The 27,992-nt window shown below is 45.3% G+C and overlaps 1 protein-coding gene across 3 annotated transcripts in view; it reads left to right on the top strand.

The window, feature by feature from the left end:
* The first annotated feature begins 3,978 nt into the window (after nt 1–3,978).
* LOC115471079 (pancreatic triacylglycerol lipase-like) overlaps nt 3,979–27,992 on the top strand; it is a 53,449-nt gene continuing 29,435 nt past the window's right edge. For all 3 annotated transcript variants that reach the window (XM_030204755.1, XM_030204754.1, XM_030204753.1), the window contains exons 1-8: nt 3,979–4,022; nt 5,361–5,409; nt 6,146–6,300; nt 14,700–14,825; nt 16,533–16,667; nt 22,814–22,922; nt 24,324–24,443; nt 24,537–24,656. In XM_030204755.1, coding sequence (XP_030060615.1) covers nt 5,361–5,409; nt 6,146–6,300; nt 14,700–14,825; nt 16,533–16,667; nt 22,814–22,922; nt 24,324–24,443; nt 24,537–24,656 — 814 coding nt within the window. In that variant the 5' untranslated portion in view covers nt 3,979–4,022. The remainder of the gene's footprint in view (nt 4,023–5,360; nt 5,410–6,145; nt 6,301–14,699; nt 14,826–16,532; nt 16,668–22,813; nt 22,923–24,323; nt 24,444–24,536; nt 24,657–27,992) is intronic.

Genomic DNA, 27,992 nt, shown 5'->3' with positions numbered 1-27,992 from the left:
CACCATTACTTCACATTTTATTTATCTCAACCTTACCAATCTGACATTTTAATGGCTTTGTGTTATTATTTATTTATTTATTTATTTATTGCATTTGTATCCCACATTTTCCCACCTTTTTGCGGGCTCAGTGTGGCTTACAATAAGATATGAATAATAGAAATACATTTGTAACAACTTGAATATGGAATACATTGTACAGAGTTGTGTGAGACATTCGATTATCATTGGGAATATAACAATGGGACATCAACATAGAAACATTGGGAGGAGACAGTGGGACAATTGATTACAGGATGAGGGATCTGAAGTGGATGTATGTTGCATTGGTGAACAGTGAGTATGGACTCTATGTGTTTTGGTTCTTTCCGTAAGTTTGTTCAAACAGGTACGTCTTCAGTAGTTTTCGGAAGGAAGCTTGTTCGTTAATCATTCTTAGGTTGCGCGGTAGTGTATTCCAGGCCTGCGTGCTCATGTGGGAAAAGGTTGACGCGTGTAGCGTCTTGTATTTCAGGCCCTTGCAAGTGGGGAAGTGGAGGTTGAGGTATGTTCGGGATGACCTTTTAGCGTTTCTGGGTGGTAGATCTATTAGATCAGACATGTACGCTGGGGCTTCGCCGTAGATGATTTTATGGACTAGTGTGCAAACTTTGAAAGTAACGCGTTCCTTAAGTGGAAGCCAATGTAATTTCTCTCGTAGTGGTTTCGCCCTTTCGTATCTTGGTTTTCCGAGGATGAGCCTGGCTGCTGTGTTCTGGGCTGTTTGAAGTTATAGAAGCACAGTAGGGTTTTCATTTATTTTAATATTATTGTATGTTTTTGTTTTGCATTTTCCATTTTCTGAATTCTGCCTGCAATACTTGGAGATGATATATACACATAAGCAAGACCGCCATCATGTTTGACTGCCTGTATGGTTGGCATGGTGGAGACTTCAATTCAAAATAGGCCTTATATACTGCTAAAGTCCCCTAGCCTGAGTTCAGTACGGTTTATATGATTAGCTTACATTAATTAATACATTGTATAAGGAGGACAGCCCATAGGCTGTGAAGGAAAACAGTCGTAATCAAGAAAGAGGCAAAGTACAGACTTAGAAATTATATGGGTGCAACATGAACATTGTCATTCATACAGTGGGTTTAGGGAAAACAAAGGTTTTTAGCTTCTTCCTGAAACTAAGGTAATTGTTATCAGTTTTAATATCAATGGATAGGGAGTTTCATAGTGAGATTCCAGCCACAGGGAAGAGCGAGTTGAAAGAGTTCTGGAATCTGGTCTCTTTGGACTTGACAATCAGTGTTCAAGCATGGGTGACTGTGGTCCACACAGAGTGACAAGCACAGCTCTGGCCACCTTGTTGGGCAGACTGGATGGACCGTGTGGGTCTCTATCTGCCGTCATTTACTGTCACTGTATTAAGTAATTCTATAAATTGGCTAGATGAACATGCCACATATCTGCATGGAACTGTTTATTAGAAACTCACTATACCACCTTTACTAATCAAGTAGGTGAAAGCGATTTACAGATTAAATGAAAGGAAGGAACGCTATATGCTTTAAGGGCTGTTTAAAATGTGTTAAATGACACTGCCCCACAAATCAAAGATGGAAGATTATTCCATAATCTGGGAGCCAAAAATGAAAAGGCAGCATGCTGAACAGCTGATGCTGCAGAGGCGACATGGGCAGGAGTGACTGGGGATTGAGTCTGTCCTGAAATGGCCACTAAACTACCAGAATTTCTAAGATAGGTCTGGGCGGTGCTTGTGATTGGGGGTTGGGCACTACTCTGCCAGGGGTCTGGGGGGACTCACTTTCTGATGAGGGTGGGGTTTATGATTTTTTGGTTTTCTGCTGGGGAAGGCCGATGGTGAACTTTGACCGCAGATTTGGTTTTGTCTGAAATTGAAACCCCCGATTTTAGTTGCCCTCTAACCTGATGATTTGCATAATTACAGCCTTTTTAGACAGGTACACATGTAGGTTTTTCTTTGTTCTCCATTTCTCCTTTCTAGGAGGACACTCATTCTAAATCTTAGCAGCTTGAACTTAGAGTGAGCTTTCATTAGCATATTTTAATTGTATGTGTTTAGGAGTAGGAACCCCATTTGTAGAGTGCACAAGAAACAATTACTATGCCCAGAGGTTGGAAAAGCCAAGAGATCAACTATATCTTCAGAATTCAAGCCATAGAGGGACTTCAAAACCAAACAGGCTACTTTAAATCTGGCCCGCTGTCTAGTAGATAACCAGTGAAGGTTCCTTACAGAGGTGATCACAGAGTCAAAATGACCTTTACCAAATATCAGTCTGACCGCTGTATTTTGCAGCATCTGTAGCCAATTTAGCTGAAGTACCACCATACAGAGAATTGCAGTAGTCCAGCTGAGGTAGCAAGATTGCCTGCACCAAGATCCTAAAGTTATGCAGGTGAAATGATGATCTAATTCCTCTAAGTTGCTTGATCTTAAAAACGTTTCTTACTAAGTACATTAATCTAATTGGTATAAGTCAAATTTGAATCCAAAATAATCCCTAGTATAAGCATAAAGGAATCCTGTGCAGAAGGAATGGATCCTCAGGAGCTTAGTCGAGATTGGGTGGCAGAGCCGGTGGCGGGAGGCGGGGATAGTGCTGGGCAGACTTATGCGGTCTGTGCCAGAGCCGGTGGTGGGAGGAGGGGCTGGTGGTTGGGAGGCGGGGATAGTGCTGGGCAGACTTATACGGTCTGTGCCAGAGCCGGTGGTGGGAGACGGGACTGGTGGTTTGGAGGCGGGGATAGTGCTGGGCAGACATATGGTCTGTGCCAGAGCCGGTGGTGAGAGGCAGGGATAGTGCTGGGCAGACTTATACAGTCTGTGCCAAAGCCGGAGGCGGGGCTGGTGGTTGGGAGGCGGGGATAGTGCTGGGCAGACTTATGGTCTGTGCCAGAGCCGGTGGTTGGGAGGCGGAGCTAGTGGTTGGGAGGCGGGGATAGTGCTGGGCAGACTTATACGGTCTGTGCCCTGTAGAGCACAGGTACAAATCAAAGTAGGGTATACACAAAAAGTAGCACATATGAGTTGTCTTGTTGGGCAGACTGGATGGACCGTGCAGGTCTTTTTCTGCCGTCGTCTACTATGCTATTTCGGACTGATTATCAATCGTTAACTGTTCGCCTGTAGACAACACGAGATCTTTACATAAAATTCTATCAACATCTTCAAACCGTAAGATTTGTGTTTTATTTTTGTTTCATTTTAAACAATGGTTGAACACCCATTTATCTATCACTGAAATGCAATGCTTTAAAGAAATCAGAGTATCTTCTAGATTATCCAAGACAGGACACAGTAAAAAAATGTCGTCGGCACAAGATAAGGCTGTAATCTATGAGTGATAAAATAAAGAATTAAGCAATCTTAGGTGTATATTAAATAGAAGTGGAGAAAGCGGGGAGCCCTGTGGCACCTCTGCAGCCACGAATGCCACAGGGGTGCCAAATGACTTGCAAATGGCAGAAGAGAGGGTCAAAGCACACTCGTACAAATTTTAAAAAATATAGCACCAAGGGCCATCAAGTATGGGACAGTCAAGAGTCTTTTATTGGATAATCAAAAGTCTTTTACTGATAGTCCTAATGTGGGCTGTGTTTTGGGATCACTACACCTGCATCAGGGGTCAAATTGCAAACACCACAAAAAACACCAGTGGGATTTGAATCCTAGTTGCTTTGGTTTTTGGGCCACTAACCATTAGGCTACTTCTCCATCTGAGGAGCACCATTATCCAGACTTTCTCTCCCCAGTGTCACCCTCCCTTCACACTTTTTATTGAATGAGATAAAGGTGCACTTGGAGTGTTAGTGAATTTGGGATTATTCTATTAAATGTGCCAGCGTGTCCCTTTTAAGTCCTCTCTTATCTAACTACAACCTTTACTCCACAGAAAGGTCCAAAGGGTAAGGAAAGTGCTGTACACATTATATAAAGACATAAGGTATTAACCGCTCAACCACCAAGGGAAGCCAAAGCCACAGTAAGTTGCATTTCCCTCCTTACAGGGTTTTTCAGAATACTGCTTGAATTTTTCTGGCATTATTACCGTTTTCCTTTGGACACGTCTCCCAGCTCACAAGCTGTTTTACTTCTGTATTTTTAGCCATAGGCCATCTTGAAAAACAAATTGGATTCCTCTGAAGTCTCCTTTTACACCGTGTCCACATTTTGTGTATATTGAAGGGCTAGTATCTCCTCCCACACAATCTCTTTTCAGCTGTTTGTGCTGTATTCATTTCTTTGGGCTATCTTGTCACTTCTGTATTTTCTTCCGATATCTCTCTTCAGCTGTTTCTGCTGCATCTATCTTTGGATATATCAAAGTAGTGCTGCTCCTTTGAAGTAATTTGTCAGGTTTTCTTGCTCTGTTCTTAGTTGGAATGGATCAGGTAGTGCTCTCTTGCTGTCCACCTTTAGCCGTGCATAGTTCATTCAGAACTTAGTTTTATTAGGGTTCTGCTGTTCCCTCTTTGAGGTTACTCTCCAGCTGTTTATGCTATATTAACACCTTGGGCGTATCAGGATGCTGTAAGCAAAGATTTCTGATGATGAACAGCACATGCACATAAAACAGTATTTTATTTGCTCCAGTAAACACTTACAATATTGCATGGGAGTATATTCACATAAAAGTAAATACTCAGAAAACACAGCATTTATTGTTACATGCTAAATGAGCAGGTGGAGGAGTAGCCTAATGGTTAGTGGAGCAGGCTTTGAGCCTGGCAACCTGGGTTCAATTTCCACGGCAGCTCCTTGTGACCTTGGGCAAGTTACTTAACCTTGAGCAAGTCACTTAGGGGCCCTTTTACCAAGGCGCGTAGGCACCTAGGCGAGTCCAACGCACGTCAATTTGGAACTACCGCCCGGCTCCCACGAGCCCCGGGCGGTAATTCCATTTTTTACGCACGTCCAAAAATATTTTTTTATTTTCTACCGCGTTACGTTGACCGGGCGGTAATCAGCAGTGTACACGCTGATGATTAGCGCACAGTTAACGTATGAGACCTTACCACTGTTAATGGGTGGCGGTAAGGTCTCAGGCCCAAAATGGACACGCGCCAAATTTTATTTTGCTGCACGTCCATTTTCAGCCAAAAAAAGGGCCTTTTTTGCAGGTGTGCTGAAAAATGGACCTGCGCTCATCCAATGCATACGCCTACAACAGCGCAGGCCATTTTTCAGTGCACCTTAGTAAAAGGACCCCTTAACTCTCCATTGCCCCAGGTAGAAAAACTTATGTGCTACCAGGAATTAAACATACTTGTTGAGTGTTTGACTTCCATGAAATTAATGGGTTTTTTAAAAACCATTTTAGATGCTGGGTGTTTGGATCTTCACTCTTTTCCTTATCGGCACAGTAAGAGGTGAGATATAAAACTGACATGATCTTAACTGCTGAAGTCTGTCTTCATCTATTGTATCTAAGGTTAGACTCTATTCTCCCTCACATCAGGGGCGTAGCCAGACTTCGGTGGGAGGGGGGTCCAGAGCCCGAGGTGAGGGGGCACATTTTAGCCCCCCCCCCCCCGCCATTTTTGAACGTGCAGGACATCAGGATTCACATCAGAAACAGAATCCAGATCAGCAACGCGCCGGACTCGGAGACCGGCGCTAAAGAGGACTTCGGTGGGAGTGGGTTGGGGACCCCCGCCAGCAAAGGTACTTGGCGGAGGAGGGTTGGCAGCCGGGGGGGGGGTCGAAAGGGACGGGGGAGGGGCGGCGGCGCAAGGGGGGGTCAAAAGTGGTGGGGGCATCGGTGGCACCGGGGGGGGGGGGGCTAAAAAGTGCCCCCTCACCTCTAGCTATGGACCTCCCTCCTGCTGAAGTCTGGCTACGACCCTGATAACTCGTCAGTGGCTATTTCTGGCCAGTTAAATAGCTTTGAATATCTGGGGACTGTACAAAAAGTCTATCGCTACAATAGTCCTCAGGCTTGCAGGTCAGCTGTGCATGAATTGATGAGACTTTCACTTATTTTTCATAAAATCATTTATATGGGTCTGATATTAATCTGACTGCTTCAGCCTTAACTGCTTCTGATATAACATCTGATTTGTCTAGAATTCTTTGCAGTCTAAAGTATTTAAAAATGTTTTGCAGGAGGTGAAGTCTGCTATGAGAGGCTGGGATGCTTTACGGATGATATTCCATGGGCTGGGACAATAGAAAGACCAATCGCAAATTTACCCTGGAGTCCTGAAAAGATCAACACACGCTTTCTTCTCTTCACAAAACATAATACTGATAACTTTCAAGTAAGACTTGTGGTGTTTTCTTTTAATTATTTTCAGATTGAAATACTTGCTTCTTTTTGCAGCAGTGAAGCTTTTATTTCCATTTTTCTGTTTGCTTATTCCCATGTTACCTGTGTACATTTTATAGTCTCTTCACTGACCAAGAACTTGTAAGGCCTGCTTTCTTTTGAGGGAATTCTGTGGTCATGGGTAGGGGCGTAGCCAGACTTCGGCGGGAGGGGGGTCCAAAGCCCGAGGTGAGGGGGCACATTTTAGCCCCCCCCCCTGCTGACCCCCCCGCCAATGCCGACCCCCTGCCGCCACCGCCACTGCCACCACCAACTTTGATGACCCCTGCCAACGACCCTCTCGACCCCCCCTCCTGCCGATGACCCTCTTGACCCCCCCTCCTGCTGCTGTGGGCTACCTTTGCTGGCGGGGGACCCCAATCCCCACCAGCCGAGGTCCTCTTCTTCCCGTGAAGGCTTCGTTTTGTTTCCAACGTCCTGCAGAAACAGCTGTGAGTCTGACGTGCAGGACGTCAGAAACAGAACGAAGCCTTCGTGGGAAGAAGAGGACCTCGGCTGGCGGGGATAGGGGTTGCCCGCCAGCAAAGGTAGCCCGTGGAGGTGGCGAGGGAGGGTTGGCGGCGGGAGGGGGGTCGAAAGGGTCTTCGGCAGGGGGTCCAGGGCCAAATCTACAGGGGCCTAGGCCCCCATGGCCCCACGTAGCTACGCCACTGGTCATGGGATAAAAGGTCGTCAAATTTTTAGAAGCCGGGATGATGTGCGCTAAGCACGGATTCTATAATGGCAGTTGTGCAAGCAACTTCCATGACAGAATACTAACATGTCTGCATTTCCCCCCAGATTCTATATATTGCATCTAGTGTTCTGCACCGAAATCCAAACATACTCTATAACAACATGTGTAACTTAATTGGCGTAACGAGCTAATCAGTGTTGATAACTGGCCAATGTAACGCCCATTTTTAAAAAAGGCTCCAGGGGAGATCTGGGAAATTATAGACCGGTGAGTCTGACGTCGGTGCCGGGGAAAATGGTAGAGGCTATTATTAAAAACAAAATTACAGAGCACATCCGAGGACATGGATTACTGAGACCGAGTCAGCATGGCTTTTGTGTGGGGAAATCTTGCCTGACCAATTTACTTCAATTCTTTGAAGGAGTAAACAAACATGTGGACAAAGGGGAGCCAGTTGATATTGTGTATCTGAATTTTCAAAAGGCGTTTGATAAGGTACCTCATGAAAGGCTACAGAGGAAATTGGAGGGTCATGGGATAGGAGGAAATGTCCTATTGTGGATTAAAAACTGGTTGAAGGATAGGAAACAGAGAGTGGGGTTAAATGGGCAGTATTCACAATGGAGAAGGGTAGTTAGTGGGGTTCCTCAGGGGTCCGTGCTAGGACCGCTGCTTTTTAATATATTTATAAATGATTTAGAGATGGGGATAACTAGCGAGGTAATTAAATTTGCTGATGACACAAAGTTATTCAAAGTCGTTAACTCGCGACAGGATTGTGAAAAATTACAAGAGGACCTTACGAGACTGGGAGACTGGGCGGCTAAATGGCAGATGACGTTTAATGTGAGCAAGTGCAAGGTGATGCATGTGGGAAAAAAGAACCTGAATTATAGCTACGTCATGCAAGGTTCCACGTTAGGAGTTACGGACCAAGAAAGGGATCTGGGTGTCGTCGTCGATAACACACTGAAACCTTCTGCTCAGTGTGCTGCTGCGGCTAGGAAAGCGAATAGAATGTTGGGTATTATTAGGAAAGGTATGGAAAACAGGTGTGAGGATGTTATAATGCCGTTGTATCGCTCCATGGTGCGACCGCACCTTGAGTATTGTGTTCAATTCTGGTCGCCGCATCTCAAGAAAGATATAGTAGAATTGGAAAAGGTGCAGCGAAGGGCGACAAAAATGATAGCGGGGATGGGACGACTTCCCTATGAAGAAAGACTAAGGAGGCTAGGGCTATTCAGCTTGGAGAAGAGACGGCTGAGGGGAGACATGATAGAGGTATATAAAATAATGAGTGGAGTGGAACAGGTGGATGTGAAGTGTCTGTTCACACTTTCCAAAAATACTAGGACTAGGGGGCATGCGATTAAACTACAGTGTAGTAAATTTAAAACAAATCGGAGAAAATTTTTCTTCACCCAATGTGTAATTAAACTCTGGAATTCATTGCCGGAAAATGTGGTGAAGGCGGTTAGCTTAGCAGAGTTTAAAAAGGGGTTGGACGGTTTCCTAAAGGACAAGTCCATAAACCGCTACTAAACGGACTTGGAAAAATCCAAAATCCCAGGAATAACATGTATAGAATGTTTGTACGTTTGGGAAGCTTGCCAGGTGCCCTTGGCCTGGATTGGCCGCTGTCGTGGACAGGATGCTGGGCTCGATGGACCCTTGGTCTTTTCCCAGTATGGCATTACTTATGTACTTATGTAATGAGCAGAGGCGGGGCTAGTGCTGGGCAGACTTCTACGGTCTGTGCCCTGAAAATGGCAGATACAAATCAAAGTCAGGTATACACATAAAGCAGCACATATGAGTTTATCTTGTTGGGCAGACTGGATGGACCGTACAGGTCTTTCTCTGCCGTCATCTACTATAATTGGCAATAATTAGAATTTACATGCGCAACTCGCTAAGTACATTCTGTAATGCAGACAGCCTAAATTCAAATGTGTGCAGCCAAAAAGGGGCATGGCTATATGCGGGGAAATAGACGTTTTGTGGGCGTTCCAAAATTTACATGCACTGTTATAGAATATGGCCCTCTGTGCCTAATTCTACATGCCAGCAGGGACATAGCTAGGTGGGGCCACGGGGGCATGGGTCCCCGCAGATGTAGCCCTGGCCCCCTGCTTTCACCCCCCGCCCCTCCCCCGCCACATTTGACCCCCCCCCCCCCCACAGTCGCCGTCAGGAACCTTTGCTGGCAGGGGTCCCCAACCCCTGCCAACTGAAGTCCTCTTCGTAGGAACATGCAGGACGTCAGGACTCACAGAAACAGAATCCAGATCAGCGAATGCACTGGACTCGGAGACCAGCGCTGAAGGGGACTTTGGCTGGCAGGGTTTGGGGACCCCCACCAGCAAAGGTACCTGGCGGTGGCGGGGGAGGGTTGTCGGCGGTGGGAAAGGGGGGGTCGAAAGGGATGGGGGAAGGGTGGCTGCACCGGGGGGGGGGGTGTCAAAAGTGGCGGGGGGGGGGGTCAGTGGTGCCGGGGAGAGGAGCTAAAATGTGCCTCCCTCGCCTCGGGCTCTGGACCCCCCTCCTGCCGAAGTCTGGCTATGCCCCTGAATGCCAGTAAATAGATGCTAGTAGTTCTAGGCACTGGGATATCAACTAGGCGCAGCCTATACAATACGCTTAGGTGGAATCTGGTCCTTTACGTCTAATTTTAGGCAAGAGCACTTATGCTACCTCAATGGCTGCCGTAAATGCTTGCACCTAATTGTAGGTAGTTAGGCACATAAATTTTAGCATTCTATAACCTGGGCATGTAAGTTCCAGCATTGCCCCTGATGCACTCATGCCCCTCTCAGGTCCATGCCCCCCCTTGAAGTTGTGCACACACAACCTCTAGCATACCAACCAGGGGAAGTTACGAGCATAACTGTTAATTGGTACCAATAAAATGTAATTAAGCCAATAATTGAATTAAGTTACACACTCAACCGATCTTCTTCTATAACTTGTGTATACAAATTTGTGCACTAGTCGCAAATTGGAGCATGCCAGTTTATAGAATTAAGGATTGGTGTTTGGGAGTTGGACTTGAAGTCGCAGCGGCAGTAGTGAATGCAGCAGGAAAGGCTTGGCTCACCTCTAGCCTTCCCTTCCCTCTCAGTGTCTCGCCCTCGCGGAAAGAGGAAATTACGTCAGAGGAGGGCGGGACACTGAGAGGGAAGGGAAGGCTAGAGGCGAGCCAAGCCTGCCGCTTTCATTGCCACCGCTGCGACTTCAGGTCAAATAAAAGTTTTCAAGGCAGGGCGGCGGCAGGAAGGACAGGATGGTTGTTGTGGGAAGCTGAGGGTGGGCAGGTGAGGATTGTGAGCACCTCTCCCGGCAGCGGGCCAACGGTAAGCATGACTTGTGACGCCCTGCAGAGCTTGGCGCCCCGTAGCTCCTTTGCATACGGTTACGAACCCAACCAGCCAGCCATCCAGGGACATAGATTGAGAAATTATTATATAAGATGGGAATGCCTAGTGTTAGGCTCAAGCATGGCTGTTGGGCATATTCTATAAACCATGCCTAAATCTAGGTGCAGTGTACAGAATTCCCCTAGGTGGAAATAGTTTTGCTGCCAATTTTTCAGCCACCATATATTGAATCTAGTCCATAATGTGGAAGTATACACTTACCCACAAAAGTGCCAGCAGAGGGGCCTAAATGCTATTCTTTAACGATAATGGCATAGCATGAAAACCAGTGCATTCTTTCTAGTGGAAAAGGTGCCGGTACTCAAATGCCAGGCCACCCTTCAGGGGTGGGGTGATCACTGAGGGACCCACCCCACAATAGTCAGGCCCCCTGCAAGCAGTCACAGAATCTATAATAAGACGGAATTGGTGTGTAGAGCCTGAGCTCTTTCATTAAAACTTGGGGTCCATGGGTCAATTTTAGCAGACAATGAAAAAGGTGCCGGTACTCAGTACCCCCAAGTACCCCCTGATGTAAATGTAAGGCAGGGAGCACGGGTGGAACATGATACTTATAGAATACTGTACTTTATGTGCAGTCCTGACGCATTTTCCCACCTGCACTTACCCCGGGTCTGTGGCTGGTTTAACTGTGGCCATCTGAATGTTAGGCTTACTGATACTGAATAGGATCCTACTGCACATCCTCGGGTTACCTAAATCAAGGGTGTAGCCAGATTTTGCGGTGGGAGGGGGCCAGAGCCCAAGGTGGGGGGGCACATTTTAGTCTGCCGTCCCGCCGCCTCGCTGCTCCCCCTGCCACCCTTCAGCACCCCACAGCAGAAAATACCTTTGGCAGGGGTTCCTAACCCCCGCCAGCCAAAGCCTTCTTCAGCGCAGGTCTCCGGCACCACCACATTCCTTGCGCTGCTGTTTCTTCTTCCTTGTCCTGCACACTCCTTAGGAAGACGAGGAAGAAAGAGCAGGGCAGGGAACACGGCAGCACCGGAGATCGACACTGAAGAAGGCTTCGGCTGGCGGGGGTTGGGGATCCTGCCAGCAAAACCAGGGGCCCCGGATGAAATTTGGGGGGGCCCAGGTCCCTGTGGCCCCACCTAGCTATGCCACTGATCTAAATGAAGGTGACCAGTTGTAAAACTGCCCCCTACCTTTTTAAAGGTGTGTTATCAATCCATATATGCCCCAATAAATGCATATATCTCTATAAAGGACCTTTCCAACTCATAATAATATTTATATCTCAGTTTATATACTCCAGTATCTTAAATTCTAGGTGCGTCACAGCATATCACATTCACAATATAAACACAGAACATCTGATAGGCATATGTATGTTATTGTTTATATGATAAGAAGAAATAAACATCCCAAAACCTAAAATCATCCCTGTCCCTAGAATCACCTCCCCCTCAAAAACCAGAAATCACAAGCCTCTTTGTCACTGGACCAAATCTCTACATTCTTTCATAATTCAGTTCGAAGGTGCTACTAAAAAAAAGTCTTTAAATATTTCCGTAATTGTAAATCAATTCCCCAGTAACTTTTAAATACTATTTCAAATTATGAATTTTCTCCAGAAGCTGATTCCAAAATCTAGCACCCTCTGCCTGAAACGTACGTAGCTGATTATCATTTAAGCAAATTTGCTCCATCAACAGGATCTGCAACAACAATTGATCACTAGATCGGAGAGCCTGCTGTGTGCAATGAATCTTCAGCAAAGCCGATAACGTCGAAACAGCCCACAGCTCTAAGCTTCCTGGGCATTTACCATCAATTAACCAGTGGCGTAGCTAGGTGGGGTGCCAGGGGAGCGGCCACTCCCCCAAACGGAGTTCTGCCTGGTCCGGCGCCTATTTTTTTCATCCTGTTGCAGTGAAAATGTGCGCCGGCGGCTGGCAGAGAACTCCGCTCTCGCTCCCTCCACGCCGTCAACTTGCCTCATCCTGGCTCCGCTTCTGCAACTAACCATTTCCTGACAGTGGTGTAGCTACGGGTGAATCTGGGTGGGTACAGGCCCACCCAGCAGAAGCACAGCTGGTTTGTGGCTGGCAGGGATCCCTAAGCCCCGCCAGCTGAAGACTCCCGGTGATCTGGCATCTCTTATGTACTTATGTACTTATGTACTTAACTTTCTCCGCCAATTCCCCCAGTACCTTTTAAATCCTTCAGTGCTAGGCTGGCAGTGAGTAGCAGCTCATGCTGGCTGCTTGCCTTGAGCTGACCCTGAGCCTTCCCTCTGATGCAATTGTCCTGTTCATGGGACCAGGAAGTTGTGTCAGAGGCAGTCCTGGAGGATTTAAAAGGTACCAGGAGATTAGGGGAGTGAAGTTAAGAGATTCCAGACCATCTTGGTGGGGGGTGGGGTTCCCGTGCCTACCCACTTGGGGCTCAAACCCACCCAAAATTGGATGTATGGCTACGCCCCTGCTTCCTGGTCAGAGCTTATATACAGTCTTTTATATTTACCTTCAAAAATCAATACAGAGATCATCCACTTACTAGGACAGACATCTTAGCCCATCCTCTTAGGGTGTTAGAAGCAGAGAATCCCACAAGCTCCTTCTTTTTGTAGAGAAACATTTTGCAGCTCTGCTACAGTGATATCTGGCATCCTGAAATCAAAATTCTGATTTCAGGATAACATTTATTCATAGTAACATAACAGAATAACTTGGTTAACAGACAGCAGATAAAGACCTGCATGGTCCGTGTAATCTGCCCAGTAAGATGGCTACAGTTGTACCTGCAGTTCCATGCAGAACATACGGGTTGCCTCCTCTATGTTTTCATGTAGGGCTGTACCCCAAAATAGCAATTCACCGTGACCTCCTTTCCAGCCCTGAGCCTGCCTTTCTGCAAACATGTGATGGTAAAGCTACCCATGTGGATTCTTGAAACAGCACCAAGCTGAATTGGACTCTGTAGTTTCCTACTGGATCCAGAGTTGAATTGGGCTTGTTGAAGTCTGTGCGATCTAAATCCATGTCTGTCATTTGTTTTATACTTTTGTTGTGACAAATTTGTGCAACTCTATTTATGCTAAAATATGTCTAAAGCTGTTCTGAGCATATACAGAGAAGGACAAGTAAGAAAATTCATAAATGAAGATGTGATAGATGAATAGCTATTTTGTGATTTAAGATTTTTGAGAGCTGCACCTCCTTTTCTTAGTTTGTGATAGTCAAGTCTTAATCATAGTCTAATTATTGCCCCTCCTCCCACATTGATCCAGTATATTGATTTTCTCTTGGGATTGCAATGTAAATAATTCCAGGTGGAATGACTCTCAGCACCTGGGAGTCAGTCTAATGACCTAAAACGTCACTGAGGTAACTGCAAACTTGGAAAGAGTGAGCAAATAGAGAGAGAGAGTTAATTCTCCTAATGGCACATGCTTGTGATCTGGGAAATTTTATTATTTTTTCAATCTTGAGATGTTGAATTTGAAGCTCGGGGTCCTGGAGAAAACTGGAGTTTTGCTAGGTTAAGTACATAAGTGTTGCCATACTGGGACAGACCAAAGGTCCATCAAGCCCGGCATCCTGTTTCCAACAGTGGCCAATCCAGGTCACAAATACCTGGCAAGATCCCAGAAAAGTACAAAACATTTTATACTACTTATCCCAGAAATAGTGGATTTTCCTCAAGTCCAATTTAATAATGGTCTATGGACTTTTCCTTTAGGAGGCCATCCAAACCTTTTTTAAACTCTGCTAAGCTAACTGCCTTTACCACATTCTCTGGCAACAAATTCCAGAGTTTAATTACACGTTGAGTGAAGAAAAACTTTCTCTGATTCATTTTAAATTTACTACTTTGTAGCTTCATCACATGCCCCCCTAGTCCTAGTATTTTTGGAAAGCGTAAACAGATGCTTCACGTCTACCGGTTCAACTCCACTCGTTATTTTATAGACCTTTTCTCCAAGCTGATGTTATGGTACTGTTCAAAGGATCAGTGATTAAAATGAGCTTGTGAGATCATAAAGACCTCTTATTCAGATGATGAAGATTCCCGTGTGGTTTTGAAAGCTTATATACTATACCCTCTTTTTTTGTTGTTGGTTCTTTGTATGCTAACATAGCTTTTAAAGACTCCAGATTTCCTCTAAGATGCCTATTTGTACAGCCAATAAAATCAAAAGGCATCGTCATTGATTTTGGTGACTGGAAACAAACCCCCAGCTTGCACCAATGTGTTTTTCCTTCACAGGAGATCACTGCAATCAACCCATCAACTATTTTATCGTCAAATTTCCAAGCCAGCAAAAAGACTCGCTTTATCATCCATGGGTTCATAGACAAGGGAGAAGAAAATTGGCTGTTGGACATGTGCAAGGTGGGATACAGAGATAACAGCTGTCGTAAAATACCATAGGCTCGATATTCAGCTGGTGGAAATAAGCATTTTGCTGACTGCCGTTGGCGTTAAACCTGGAAATTCAATGCCGGGCCATGTTTGGGCTCAGGGATTGAATTTCTAGGTACAGAGAGCTGACTAACTCATTGCCGATTAAGTGCGATATTAGGTACTTAACCGTCTATGAAGAACCGCATAAAGATAGGACTGCCTTAAAAAAAATAAATCTATCATAATAGAAAATCATAGAATAAACTTTGTCCATAAAATAAGTGTATATCCCAAAACAGTAATGATTAAATAGAAAATCTGAAGAGGAAATAATAATCCTATATAGGTACATACACTATCAAGCCCCCAAATTACAAGAGATCCTAGAAAAGTGGGAGAAGATATCAAATTTACACCACACCAAATAAGTAATGAAAATACGAACAGAAGGAAATGAAGACGAGTATCTCAATTCATAACCGCACGATAAACAGATAGGAAACTACCCTGGTCTGCCAGTATTTCCTGTAGGCCAAACAATTTTAGTATCCAGATGTAATCTTAAACATTTTGGGTCCTAAAAGGAAAAAGATTGTCCACCAAATTTCACAGTGCATTTAACAGGAAATCCAAGAAATTACTGTCTCCCTTTGGACTAAAATTCTTGACGTAACAGTAAAAAAAAAAAAAAAAACCTTCCTTTTCTCCTGCATCTGCTTAGAGACATCAGTAAAGAGCCATATTTTCTGTCCTTGTACCTGGCGTAAATGAAAGTAAAGTCTCCCCCCAACCCCTCCTCGTTTACAAAGCCACATGGCTGTGTCGGCAGTAGCGTGGCTTTGTAAACAGAGGGATCAGTGTTTAAAGCAATTTGAATACTGGGCCTAATATGTTCACTGGTTCAGGGGTAGACATGGCAAGAATCAAGACTCATTTGCTATCAGAGAAACGAGCACTGCGGAGCTCATGCTTTTGAAATCCTTCACACCACTTCCCTGCACCTCTGGGAGCAGCCATTTTAGGGAGACACACACCTGCTCTTTCTACAAACAGGTCAGAGCAGGTTGCAGACTAACAATCGGGAATAAGAAAGAAACACATCATTTGTTGGTTAGGATGGATATCCAAACTTTTACCAAGCTGCGGTACAGCGGCGAGGCCTTGTTCGGCACGCGCTGAGAGGCCTTTTTTACTGCAGCGGGTAAAAAGGCTGAAAAAGAAATGACCATGTGGTAAGATTTCACTTACCGTGTTGCCATGTGGGGGAGGGGGGGCACTTACAGTCACCCATTGAGGTGGCAGTAAAAGCTCCCATGCTAACCTGGCGGCAAGCGGGTAGTGTGTTGGAGCTGCCTGATAACCGCTGGGTTAGTGGTTGCAGAAATATTTTAGAAAATATTTCTGCTAGTGCGGGATATGCCGCACGCTGTGGGTGGAGCGGCTGCCGGCATCCGCATCTGCCAGCGGTAGCTCCAGATTGGCGCAATGAGCCTGTGGTGGGTTACCGCTGCTTTGTAAGTGGACCTTTCAATGCTTAATAAAAGATTTTTTTTTTAAACCCCAAAACAATTAATAGTAATAAAGAATAGCTTGGTTCATTCTGTTGTTGGCAACATTGATGCAGCCTTTCTTAGAAAATCATTTTAAAGTGCTCTTTGGGTTTTTTTTTGGTTGTTTCACACATGTTGGCTACAGCGGATGCTTCAAGTGGAAGACGTGAACTGCATTTGTGTGGATTGGAAAGGTGGCTCACGGTGCCCGTATACCCAGGCTGCTCACAATATCCGTGTGGTGGGAGCAGAAGTGGCTTATTTTATAGACACGCTAAAGGTAAGGATGGATCTCTTTCACATGTAGGTCCCAGAGATTGATCTGCTTCTAAATAGTGCTTAAGAACATATAAACTTAAGCATTGCCATACTGAGACAGACCGAAAGTCCATCAAGCCCAGTATCCTGTTTCCAGTGGTGGATATTCCAGGAGACAAGTACCTGGCAGGATGCCAAAACAGTAAAACAGATTTTATGCTGCTTATCCTATAAATAGTCACTGTCAAAATTGTGGTGGCGGTAATCTACCGAAGATATGCACCATATACAACCAACAAATGGTAGAATAAAGGTCAAACAGTGCCAAATGGTCACAAGGCTGATGTGTTTTGGGGAAGTCTCATACAGTCACAAAGGCAAATAATTTATCACCAATCTGGTGTGCCTGATCAATGTGTCAATTATGCCATTTGGCACTCTTTGACCTTTATTCTACTATTTATTGGTTGTATATGGTGGAGGAGTGGCCTAGTGGTTAGGGTGGTGGACTTTGGTCCTGAGGAACTGAATTCGATTCCCACTTCAGGCACAGGCAGCTCCTTGTGACTCTGGGCAAGTCACTTAACCCTCCATTGCCCCATGTAAGCCGCATTGAGCCTGCCATGAGTGGGAAAGCGCAGGGTACAAATGTAACAAAAATAAAATAGATACTATTGGAGATTCTACATGGAATGTTGCTACTGTTGGAGATTCTACATGGAATGTTGCTACTATTGGAGATTCTACATGGAATGTTGAGATTCTGTTGCTACTATTGGAGGTTCTACATGGAATGTTGCTACTATTGGAGATTCTATATGGAATGTTGCTATTCCACTAGCAACATTCCATGTAGAAGGCTGCGCAGGCTTCTCTTTCTGTGAGTCTGACGTCCTGCACGTATGTGCAGGACGTCAGACTCACAGAGCGGCCACATTGGTGATCTGCAAGGGCTGACTTCTACATGGAATAGCAACATTCCATGTAGAATCTCAAATAGTAGCAACAGAGGAGGAGTGGCCTAGTGGTTAGAGTGGTGGACTCTGGTCCTGAGGAACTGAGTTCGATTCCCACTTCAGGCACAGGCAGCTCCTTGTGACTCTGGGCAAGTCACTTAACCCTCCATTGCCCCATGTAAGCCGCATTGAGCCTGCCATGAGTAGGAAAGCGCAGGGTACAAATGTAACAAAAATAAAATAGATACTATTGGAGATTCTACATGGAATGTTGCTACTATTGGAGATTCTACATGGAATGTTGAGATTCTGTTGCTACTATTGGAGGTTCTACATGGAATGTTGCTACTATTGGAGATTCTACATGGAATGTTGCTATTCCACTAGCAACATTCCATGTAGAAGGCTGCGCAGGCTTCTCTTTCTGTGAGTCTGACGTCCTGCACGTATGTGCAGGACGTCAGACTCACAGAGCGGCCACATTGGTGATCTGCAAGGGCTGACTTCTACATGGAATAGCAACATTCCTTGTAGAATCTCAAATAGTAGCAACAGAGGAGGAGTGGCCTAGTGGTTAGAGTGGTGGACTCTGGTCCTGAGGAACTGAGTTCGATTCCCACTTCAGGCACAGGCAGCTCCTTGTGACTCTGGGCAAGTCACTTAACCCTCCATTGCCCCATGTAAGCTGCATTGAGCCTGCCATGAGTGGGAAAGCGCAGGGTACAAATGTAACAAAAATAAAATAGATACTATTGGAGATTCTACATGGAATGTTGCTACTATTGGAGATTCTACATGGAATGTTGCCACTATTGGAGATTCTACATGGAATGTTGCTATTCCACTAGCAACATTCCATGTAGAAGGCTGCGCAGGCTTCTCTTTCTGTGAGTCTGACGTCCTGCACGTATGTGCAGGACGTCAGACTCACAGAGCGGCCACATTGGTGATCTGCAAGGGCTGACTTCTACATGGAATGTTGCTAGTGGAATAGCAACATTCCATGTAGAATCTCAAATAGTAGCAACAGTGGAGGAGTGGCCTAGTGGTTAGGGTGGTGGACTTTGGTCCTGGGGAACTGAGTTTGATTCCCACTTCAGGCACAGGCAGCTCCTTGTGACTCTGGGCAAGTCACTTAACCCTCCATTGCCCCATGTAAGCTGCATTGAGCCTGCCATGAGTGGGAAAGCGCAGGGTACAAATGTAACAAAAATAAAATAGTTACTATTGGAGATTCTACATGGAATGTTGCTACTGTTGGAGATTCTACATGGAATGTTGCTATTCCACTAGCAACATTCCATGTACAAGGCTGCGCAGGCTTCTGTTTCTGTGAGTCTGACGTCCTGCACGTACGGTCAGGACGTCAGACTCACAGAGCGGCCACATTGGTGATCTGCAAGGGCTGACTTCTACATGGAATAGCAACATTCCTTGTAGAATCTCAAATAGTAGCAACAGAGGAGGAGTGGCCTAGTGGTTAGAGTGGTGGACTCTGGTCCTGAGGAACTGAGTTCGATTCCCACTTCAGGCACAGGCAGCTCCTTGTGACTCTGGGCAAGTCACTTAACCCTCCATTGCCCCATGTAAGCCGCATTGAGCCTGCCATGAGTGGGAAAGCGCAGGGTGTACAAATGTAACAAAATAAATAAATAAATAAATAAATATATCCTATAAATATGCAGTGGATTTTCCCACATGTCCATCTTTAATAATGGGGGTGGTGGTGGAGGGGGTCAGTGACCACTGTGGGATTAAGGGGGTGTTATGACTTAATTCCCTCCAGTGGCCAGCTGGTCAGTTAGGGCACCTTTTTGTGACTTAGTCGTGATTGACACAGGTCCAGATCAAAACATCCTAATTTGGGTCCTAGACAGTTTCAGGGCCGTTGAGGAGTGGGGGGGGGGGGGGGGGGGGGGGGGAAATTCTCCAGGCCTGGTCTCCAAGGGGAGGGGCCTAGGCTCAGCGCCATCAAACTTCATCCTGCCTGCCTGCTTCCAGGCCTGTCCTCTCCTGCTCCTGTGTGCCTCCCAGGATCCGGATGATTGCATTAGCGCAATATCGTGTTAATGCAATCGTCCAGGTCTCGACTACCGGCACAGATAGAAGCAGGAGAGGACAAACCATGGAAGCAGGCAGGCAAGATGAAGCTTGACAGCGCTAAGCTCCACCCCCCCCCCCGCCCCTACTTGGAGGCGTGTGGGTGTGCAGGTAGGTGGAGGGAGCAGTGTAGGGCTTTTTTTGAGGGGGTACTGAGTACCAGCACCTTTTCCATTGTCTGCTAAAATTGACCCATGGACCCCAAGTTTTAATGAAAGAGCTCAGGCTCTACACACCAATTCTGCCTTGTCATAGATTCTGTGACTGGTTGCAGGGGGCCTGGCTATTGTGTGGTGGGTCCCTCAGTAATCACCCCACCCCTGAAGGGTCGCCTGGCATTTGACTACTGGCACCTCTTTTGCTAGTAAAAAAACGCACTGGAGCATTGGCACAAGAGGGGAGGGGGGCAGGGGGCGCACAACAGTTCAGCTCTACCCCGGGCCCGGCTGTGTCTCTCGGTGGCCCAGGACGGCTTCATGTAGTTCCACATTCTGGGCCTGCCCAAAACACACCTCCAACATCTCAAATCTGAGTTTCGAAAATTGCAATTTGGATGTTTTTCTCTTTTGAAAATGAGCTCCTTGGGCACCTAAGTGCACATATAGAGGCATATTTTCAAAGCACTTTGGGAGGCTAAGTTCCATAGGTTTCTATAGAACTTTGGGAGGCTAAGTGTTTTGAAAATATGCCTAATAGGCATCTAACTGCTGTTTCCCCCCATGTTGGTGCTTAATTACCATTAACTTCCGTTTGAGTACTAAATGGTAGGGGCTGAATTGGTGTCTAACTTTTGGCATACAATATAGAATCACCCCCTTTATGACAAAGGCCACTGACCATTTTAGTAGCTGCCCTCTGGGCCGACTCCATCCTGTTTATTTTTTGAAGGCCTGATCTCCAGAATCGCACACAGTACTCACCAGAGACTTATGCAGAGGCACTTTCACCGCTGTTCCCTCTAAGCTGAGTGAGAGTTTGCCACTTACAGTCCTGCCAGTTGGGGGTGCTATTTCACCATTATATTTTCAATAGTAAAGGACAGGCAAATTCTGCAGGATTCCAGGAAATCTGCCTGTCCCTAGCAATTGAAACCAAAATATTGAAGCACCGCCCCCTACTGGCAGCAATGCAGTTGGAGGACTCCTGCTCAGTAGAGGGAACAGTGAACTGTCACCTCCTTTTTTTTCTGCTGGCTACACCCAAGCATCCTTCTGACTTTCACTGTCGCTTTTTCTATCTGATTGGCCACCTTAGGTCTTGAGTCAGTATGACTCTTTCACCAGTTCTGGCTGATAAGGGATATCACATTGCTTCTATAAATCTTCTAGCATTGCTGACAGAACTGCCACGTTTTACATCGCAGATAAACCTCACGCTCAAAGTTGCTTACGGCAAACAAGTTCAAAGATGGTCCGGAATAAAGATTTTTTAAATCATGACAGCAAGCTGGGTCTAATATTGGGAATTTAGTTGATTTTCCTTTGGGCTGTGTTTACAACGCCTCTTAATTAGGCAGGTGCGCGGGTGCCACGATTGAGAGAGACATACAATAAATGCAGGATTCCCCCAGTGGGAGTTCAGAGTATTAAATAAACACACACACAGAGCATTTTACACACATATGCATGCATACGTTTCAGTGGCGTATCTACAGGTGGGTCTGGGTGGGCACAGGCCTACCCATTTGTGGCTCAGGCCCTCCCAGCGGCAGCACCACACTGCTCTCTCCCCTCTTTCCTCCACAGCACCCCAGCATCTGTGCTTCTGTCTCTGAACCCCATCCTTCCCTGGTCTACCTTACAGGCGTCTTCGGCACCTGCAGCAATTCATTCTCGCTCCTTGCGCCAGCCCCGCAGGCTTCCATCTGCCGCGTCCCGTCAGACAGGAAACAGGCAACGACGTCAGTGAGGGCGGGATAAGGGCACGCTGCAGATGCAAGCCCGCAGGGCTGGCACAAGCAGCGAGAATGAATCCCTGCAGGCGCCGAGGATGCCTGTAGGGTACACTGGGGAAGGACGGGGTTCAGAGACAGAAACACAGATGCCGGGACGCTGTGGAGAAGAGGAGGGGAGATGCTGGGTAGGTGAAAAAAAAATCTGTATTTTGAAAAATATCTCTGAGAAGATATATGGGGGTGGGGTGGAAGGGACCATCCAAGTTACCTCTGTGTGCTTGTATGTGACTTTGGTGTAAGCATGTTCAGACAGTGTTAGAACAAAGCACGGGCACAGTTATAATTTACACATTCTTTCTTATTGGACATAACGGAATACATTTCTTGATTAGCTTTCGAAGGTTGCCCTTCTGCGTCAGATCGGAAATAAGCAAATTATTTCCGATCTGATGAAGAAGGGAAACCTTCGAAAGCTAATCAAGAAATATATTAAGTTATGTCCAATAATAAAGGTATCATCTTATTTTCTTTTCCATGTTTTATTTTGTTTGATTTCTATTGATAACCTTTAAGAGTGGACTAACACGGCTACCACACTCCTCCACATTCTTTCTAAAATGCACCCAGCCAAGCATATTGACCCCTATCTTACCTGACCCTTTTTCTAATTGTATTTGTTTAATACCTACCGTACTTGGCGTTCACCATTACGGTATTTTGTAAGCCACATTGAGCCTGCTAATATGTGGGAAAATGCGGGATACAAATGTTACAAATAAAATAAATATTGTATGTGTGCATATTTACACAAGCTGCAGCCCTGGTGTCCATGTACATGAGTTAGTTTTACCTGCAGTGTTACCCTAGTGCCTAATTTTATGAGCATAGATCCCAGGGCAGTTCTATAAGCACGTAAAACGCTGTTCTATCTACTGAAATTGCTTATAAAATTAGCCCCAATATGAAATGCATTTGCTTGGGAAAGTTCTGTGGATGTATTTGTTGCATAAATGTGTTTTGGAAGGGGTGTACGTGTGTATTTCCATGGGTTGGTGTATAATGCTTTGAAAGTTCTCTGAATTTACTCAGTGTGCCTTTACTGGTCCTGCCAACTTCCAGCAGATTCAGATGAGAAAAGCTCAGATGTTTAAGAATATAAGCGCTGTTTCATAAATCATTTGTAGTGGAAAGTATTGTTAGAATGTATTTTATCTTCAGAAGAATTATGGCTATTCTCCCTCGGATGTTCACCTCATCGGCCACAGTCTGGGAGCACATGCTGTTGCAGAGACCGGGAGAAGGATCCAGGGCGTCGCAAGGATCACTGGTAAGTTGCAAAAAAGTGTTGAATCGAATAGGGCAATGCAACGCACTAGCACATTGTTCTGCTTTGAAAAATTGTAACCCTCGTTCTAGAGAATTTTTAACTTTGCGTTATCCAAATTCAAGGAAAACTTTTGATAAAATGGTTCATTCGGCCATGTTTCCCTTACTTATCGGTGGAACATGTTGCCTTCAGTGATTAGATATCAAACCAATACTGAAAGTTGCATAGAATGTTAAAAACCTTTCTATTTCAAAAGTTTGTGGTACCCAAATGAGATCTGAGAGTGAAACATTTTGTTCTTTTTACGACTGTGAGCCATATTGAACTTGTGAGGCTAGTGTGAGATTTGAATGTCCAATTAATGTAATGTAACCAGGGATGCTGAGAGACATAGCCAAGCCTGGGGCAGGGCTAGACCGCTGCATGTGAGCCCCCTTGCACTGCGTCCCCACTCCTCTGCACTCAGGCCGCAGCCCCCGCACCTATCTGCTCCCTCACTCTGTCCTCTCCTGTGCTGCTCCTGTCCATGCCGGGAGTTGGGACCTGGATGATTGCATTAATGCTATCATCCGGGTCCTGGGCAGCACGCAAGAGTAGGAGAGGACAGACCTGGAAGCAGGTAGGAAGAAACTTGCAGATTTAGGCCACTTTTTAGATGTTTTTCTGTTTTGAAAATGAGCCCCAAAACGCCCACTGAACATGGAGCCTTTTGTAAAATACATATAGATTTGTGGGAAATACTGTGTATTGCCCTAAATGCCCAGCTGGAGCAACCATTTTATAGAACTACACATTTACAAAAAGAGTGGTGCTGATTTTCACCACTGACATGCAATGTTCCCTCTAAGCTGTGCAACTGCACAGCTGCACAGCCGTGCACTAGTTGTCCACTGTTGCACAGCAGGGGCACCAGGACCTTCCACACTTCCCTCCTGCCCCCACTGTCACTGCTGCCTGCTTCTCTAGAAGGTGCAGTAACCATGGGGCCAGACTCTCCATTTGCACAGCTGATAGTCCCACCCCCCCTCTGACATCACTTCCTGTTCTGGGGTAGAGCAGGCAGTCATGTGGTGAGTGTACCTTCTTTTGCTGCCAGTGCTGCTGGTCTACAGAAGCAGTGGCAGGTAGGGTTACCATATGGCTCCAGAAAAAGGAGGACGGATTGAGGCAGCCGGGTTTTACTTCCATTGCTTTGAAAGCAATGGAAGTAAAACCCGGCTGCCTCAATCCGTCCTCCTTTTTCTGGAGCCATATGGTAACCCTAGTGGCAGGGGTATGGGTGAGTTGGGTGGTGATAGGATGGAAGGGTTTTAACCAGTGTATAATTGTATCTTAATAATGCTATTCACCACATAGGGTGTTTTGAAAATGTAGTTTATAAATAAGTGCTATGTATTTTAGGTTTGGATCCAGCTGAACCCTATTTCCAAAACACCCCCACAGAAGTCCGCTTGGATGCATCTGATGCAAAATTTGTTGATGTTATTCACACAGATACAGCACCAATGATTCCCAACTTGGGTAAGTTTGCCAGGACAGCTGCATGCTGTGTGGTGGTAAGGAATCAGATGGAACTCTCCTAACATTTCTCTACCATTGCTCTCCATGCTTTAGGTTTTGGAATGAGCCAGGCTGTCGGCCATCTTGATTTCTACCCAAATGGAGGAGAAGAGATGCCGGGATGCCAGAAGAATGTGATCTCACAGGTTGTAGATACTGATGGTATTTGGGAAGGTAAAAACACAATTTCTCATTCTCAATATGTCACAAAAATAAGTCATTGACCGTTTCAAGCATATGGTAATAATAATAATCTATATTTTATGTAGTGCCATTGAATTGGATCCCAATTTGCTTTATGACTATAGTTCTTCAGGAGCAAAGTAATATACTGAGACACGCGGGCTGTAAAGAGCAAATGATAAAGAAACTCCAGACCGCTCAAAACACAGCAGCCAGGCTTATATTGGAAAATCGCATTTTGAAAGCGCCAAACCCCTCCGAGAAAAACTGCACTGGCTCCCAATCAAAGAACGTATTGCTTTCAAAATCTGCTCCATGGTCCATGAAATCATCTACGTTGAAGCCCCAGGATACGTGAAAGACCTCATAGATCTGCCAACCAGAAACACAACAAGATCAGCTACCCAAACAACAAAAGACTCAAATACAAAACAACATATGCATCCAGCTTCTCCTATTTAAGCACACAACTATGGAACGCACTACCAAAAACAGTAAAAACAACATACGACTACCAAAAGTTCCGGAAAAAACTAAAAACAAACTTGTTCCAAAAGGCATACCCCACCAACCCAACATAAGAACCAGAGAACCTGCTACACAACAACACCAAGAACTTAATGGACTCACCCCTATCTCCCTCTTCCTACCTAATGTTCCCCAATGTATCTACCGTATATGAACCACATTCTACCACAATCACACCTTGTACTTGTGCACACTATGTATTTGTTCAGACCGGAACCGGCGAATGCCGCTACGGTACTATGTAAGCCACATTCAGTCTGCAAATAGGTGGGAAAATGTGGGATACAAATGTAACAAATAAATAAAGTGAGGCAGTGCATAAGTATTGCCATACTGGGAAAGACCAAAGGTCCATCGATCCCAGCATCCTGTTTCCAACAGTGGCAATCCAGGTCACAAATACCTGGCAAGATCCCAAAAAGTACAAAACAATTTATACTGCTTATCCCAAAAATAGTGGATTTTCCCCAAGTCCATTTAATAATAGTCTATGGACTTTTCCTTTAGGAAGCCATCCAAACCTTTTTTAAACTCCGCTAAGCTAACCGCCTTTACCGCATTCTCTGGCAACGAATTCCAGAGTTTAATTACACGTTGAGTGTAGAAACATTTTATCCGATTCGTTTTAAATTTACTACATTGTAGCTTCATTGCATGCCCCCTAGTCCTAGCATGTTTGGAAAGCGTGAACAGACGCTTCACGTCTACCCGTTCAACTCCACTCATTATTTTATAGACCTCTATCATATCTCCACATTAGGTACATGTTATCTAGTTAGTGTGCACTAATGCAAATGTGCTAGTTGGATAATACTTCCATACTCATTCCCTGCCCATGACACGGCCCTCCCCATATTAAAAAAAAATAACATAATATGCTATTGCCGTGTGCTGACAGGCAAATCACCGCAAAATGCTTTAACATGTTTTGCAGTAAGCCTTTTATCCCAATTTAAGTGTGCATTAGCTTTCGATGCAGTTTAGTAAAGGGGTTCCTTAGCATTTAAAATGCAACAAAATACCTGAAAAAGTGGAAAAGGGTATATCCTGAAAAACTCCACAAAGGACATGATAAAAATGTAAGAGGGTTAAATGAAAAGTAATGCCTCCACCGCCATAATTTATCAACAGATGGCAGCACTGATGTACTACGCATGATCACTTGTCCTTTGAAATCTCTTCCTTCACCTCAGCGAGAAGTGTGTGTGTGAAGAGGCTGTTTTGCTCTTGCTTGTGAAATGGAAGCATGCAGTGAACATTAATCAGTGTGATTTAAGCGACGTGTCATGATGGAATTTCTGACTGTCGAAGGAGCCCCTCCAGTTGATGACTGTGCTGATGTGAGTGCAGTGCATCACTGGGCCAAAAAATATAAAGACTGTGGACTGTGAAGTGCTAATATGTGTGATCAAAAACAAAATGGATGACCTGTGACAGCAATGGACGAGTCTTACATGGGAAAGGTTGACGAACTTGTAAAGAACAATTAGAGGATCACTCAAAATGTAACACTGCAAGTCCAGGTGCACAAGAAGGAAATTTGGTTTCAACATGACACTAGCAAGCTTATTTTCGAAATAGAAGGACGCCCATCTTTTGACACAAATCGGAACACGAACGTCCTTCTCCCAGGGTCGCCCAAATCGGCATAATAGAAAGCTGATCTTGGGCGTCCCCAACTGCTTTCCATTGTGGGGATGACCAAAGTTCCCGGGGGCATGTCGGAGGCGTAGCGAAGGCGTGACTTGGGCGTGCCTAACACATGGGTGTCCTTGACCCATAATCGAAAAAAGGGCGTTACTGATGAGCATTTGGACAACTTTACATGGTCCTTTTTTTGTTACAACCAAGCCACGAAAAGATGTCCGAACTGACCAGATGACCACTGGAGGGAATCGGGGATGACCTTCCGTTACTCCCCCAGTGGTCACTAACCCCCTCCCACCTTCAAAAAATAGTTTACAAATATTTTGTGCCAGCCTCAAATGTCATACTCGGCTCCATCGCATCAGTGTGCAGACCCAGGCCCATCCCTCCCCACTAGTTACACTTGTGGTGGTAAATATGAGCTCTCCAAAACCCACCACAAACCCACTGTACCCACATGTAGGTGCCCCCCTTCACCCGTAAGGGCTATAGTAGTGGTGTACAGTTGTGGGTAATGGGTTTTGGGGTGCTCAGCACACAAAGTAAGGGAGCTATGTACCTGGGAGCAATTACTGAAGTCCACTGCAGTGCCACCTAGGGTGCCCGGTTGGTGTCCTGGCATGTCGGGGGGACCAGTGCACTACGAATGCTGGCTTTTCCCATGACCAAAGGGCTTGCATTTGGTCGTTTCTGAGATGGGCATCCTTGGTTTCCATTATCGCCGAAAATCAGAAACGACCAAGTCTAAGGACGACCATCTCTAGGGACGACCTAAATGTCAAGATTTGGGTGTCCCTGACCGTATTATCGAAACGAAAGATGGACGCCCATCTTGTTTCGATAATACGGGTTTCCCCGCCCCTTCGCAGGTTGTGTTTCGCCCAACAGGGCTGCATCAGGGGCTACAAAGTAAATAAAATAAATACGTAAAATTAAACAGTAATAATAAAATTAATATGAAATACAAACCAAATAATAATCATCAAAGACTTGGCTGATGACACAATAACACCATGATAATAAACATCATAATAAAGATAATAAAATGACACATAGAAATTGGAATACAATGTTCCACACATATATAGTAACATAGTAGATGACGGCAGAAAAAGACCTGCATGATCCATCCAGTCTGCCCACAAGATAAAC

The sequence above is a fragment of the Microcaecilia unicolor genome, chromosome 5 (genome assembly GCF_901765095.1).
Source record: "Microcaecilia unicolor chromosome 5, aMicUni1.1, whole genome shotgun sequence".
NCBI lineage: Eukaryota > Metazoa > Chordata > Amphibia > Gymnophiona > Siphonopidae > Microcaecilia > Microcaecilia unicolor.
This window is presented reverse-complemented; position numbering and strand designations above follow the sequence as displayed.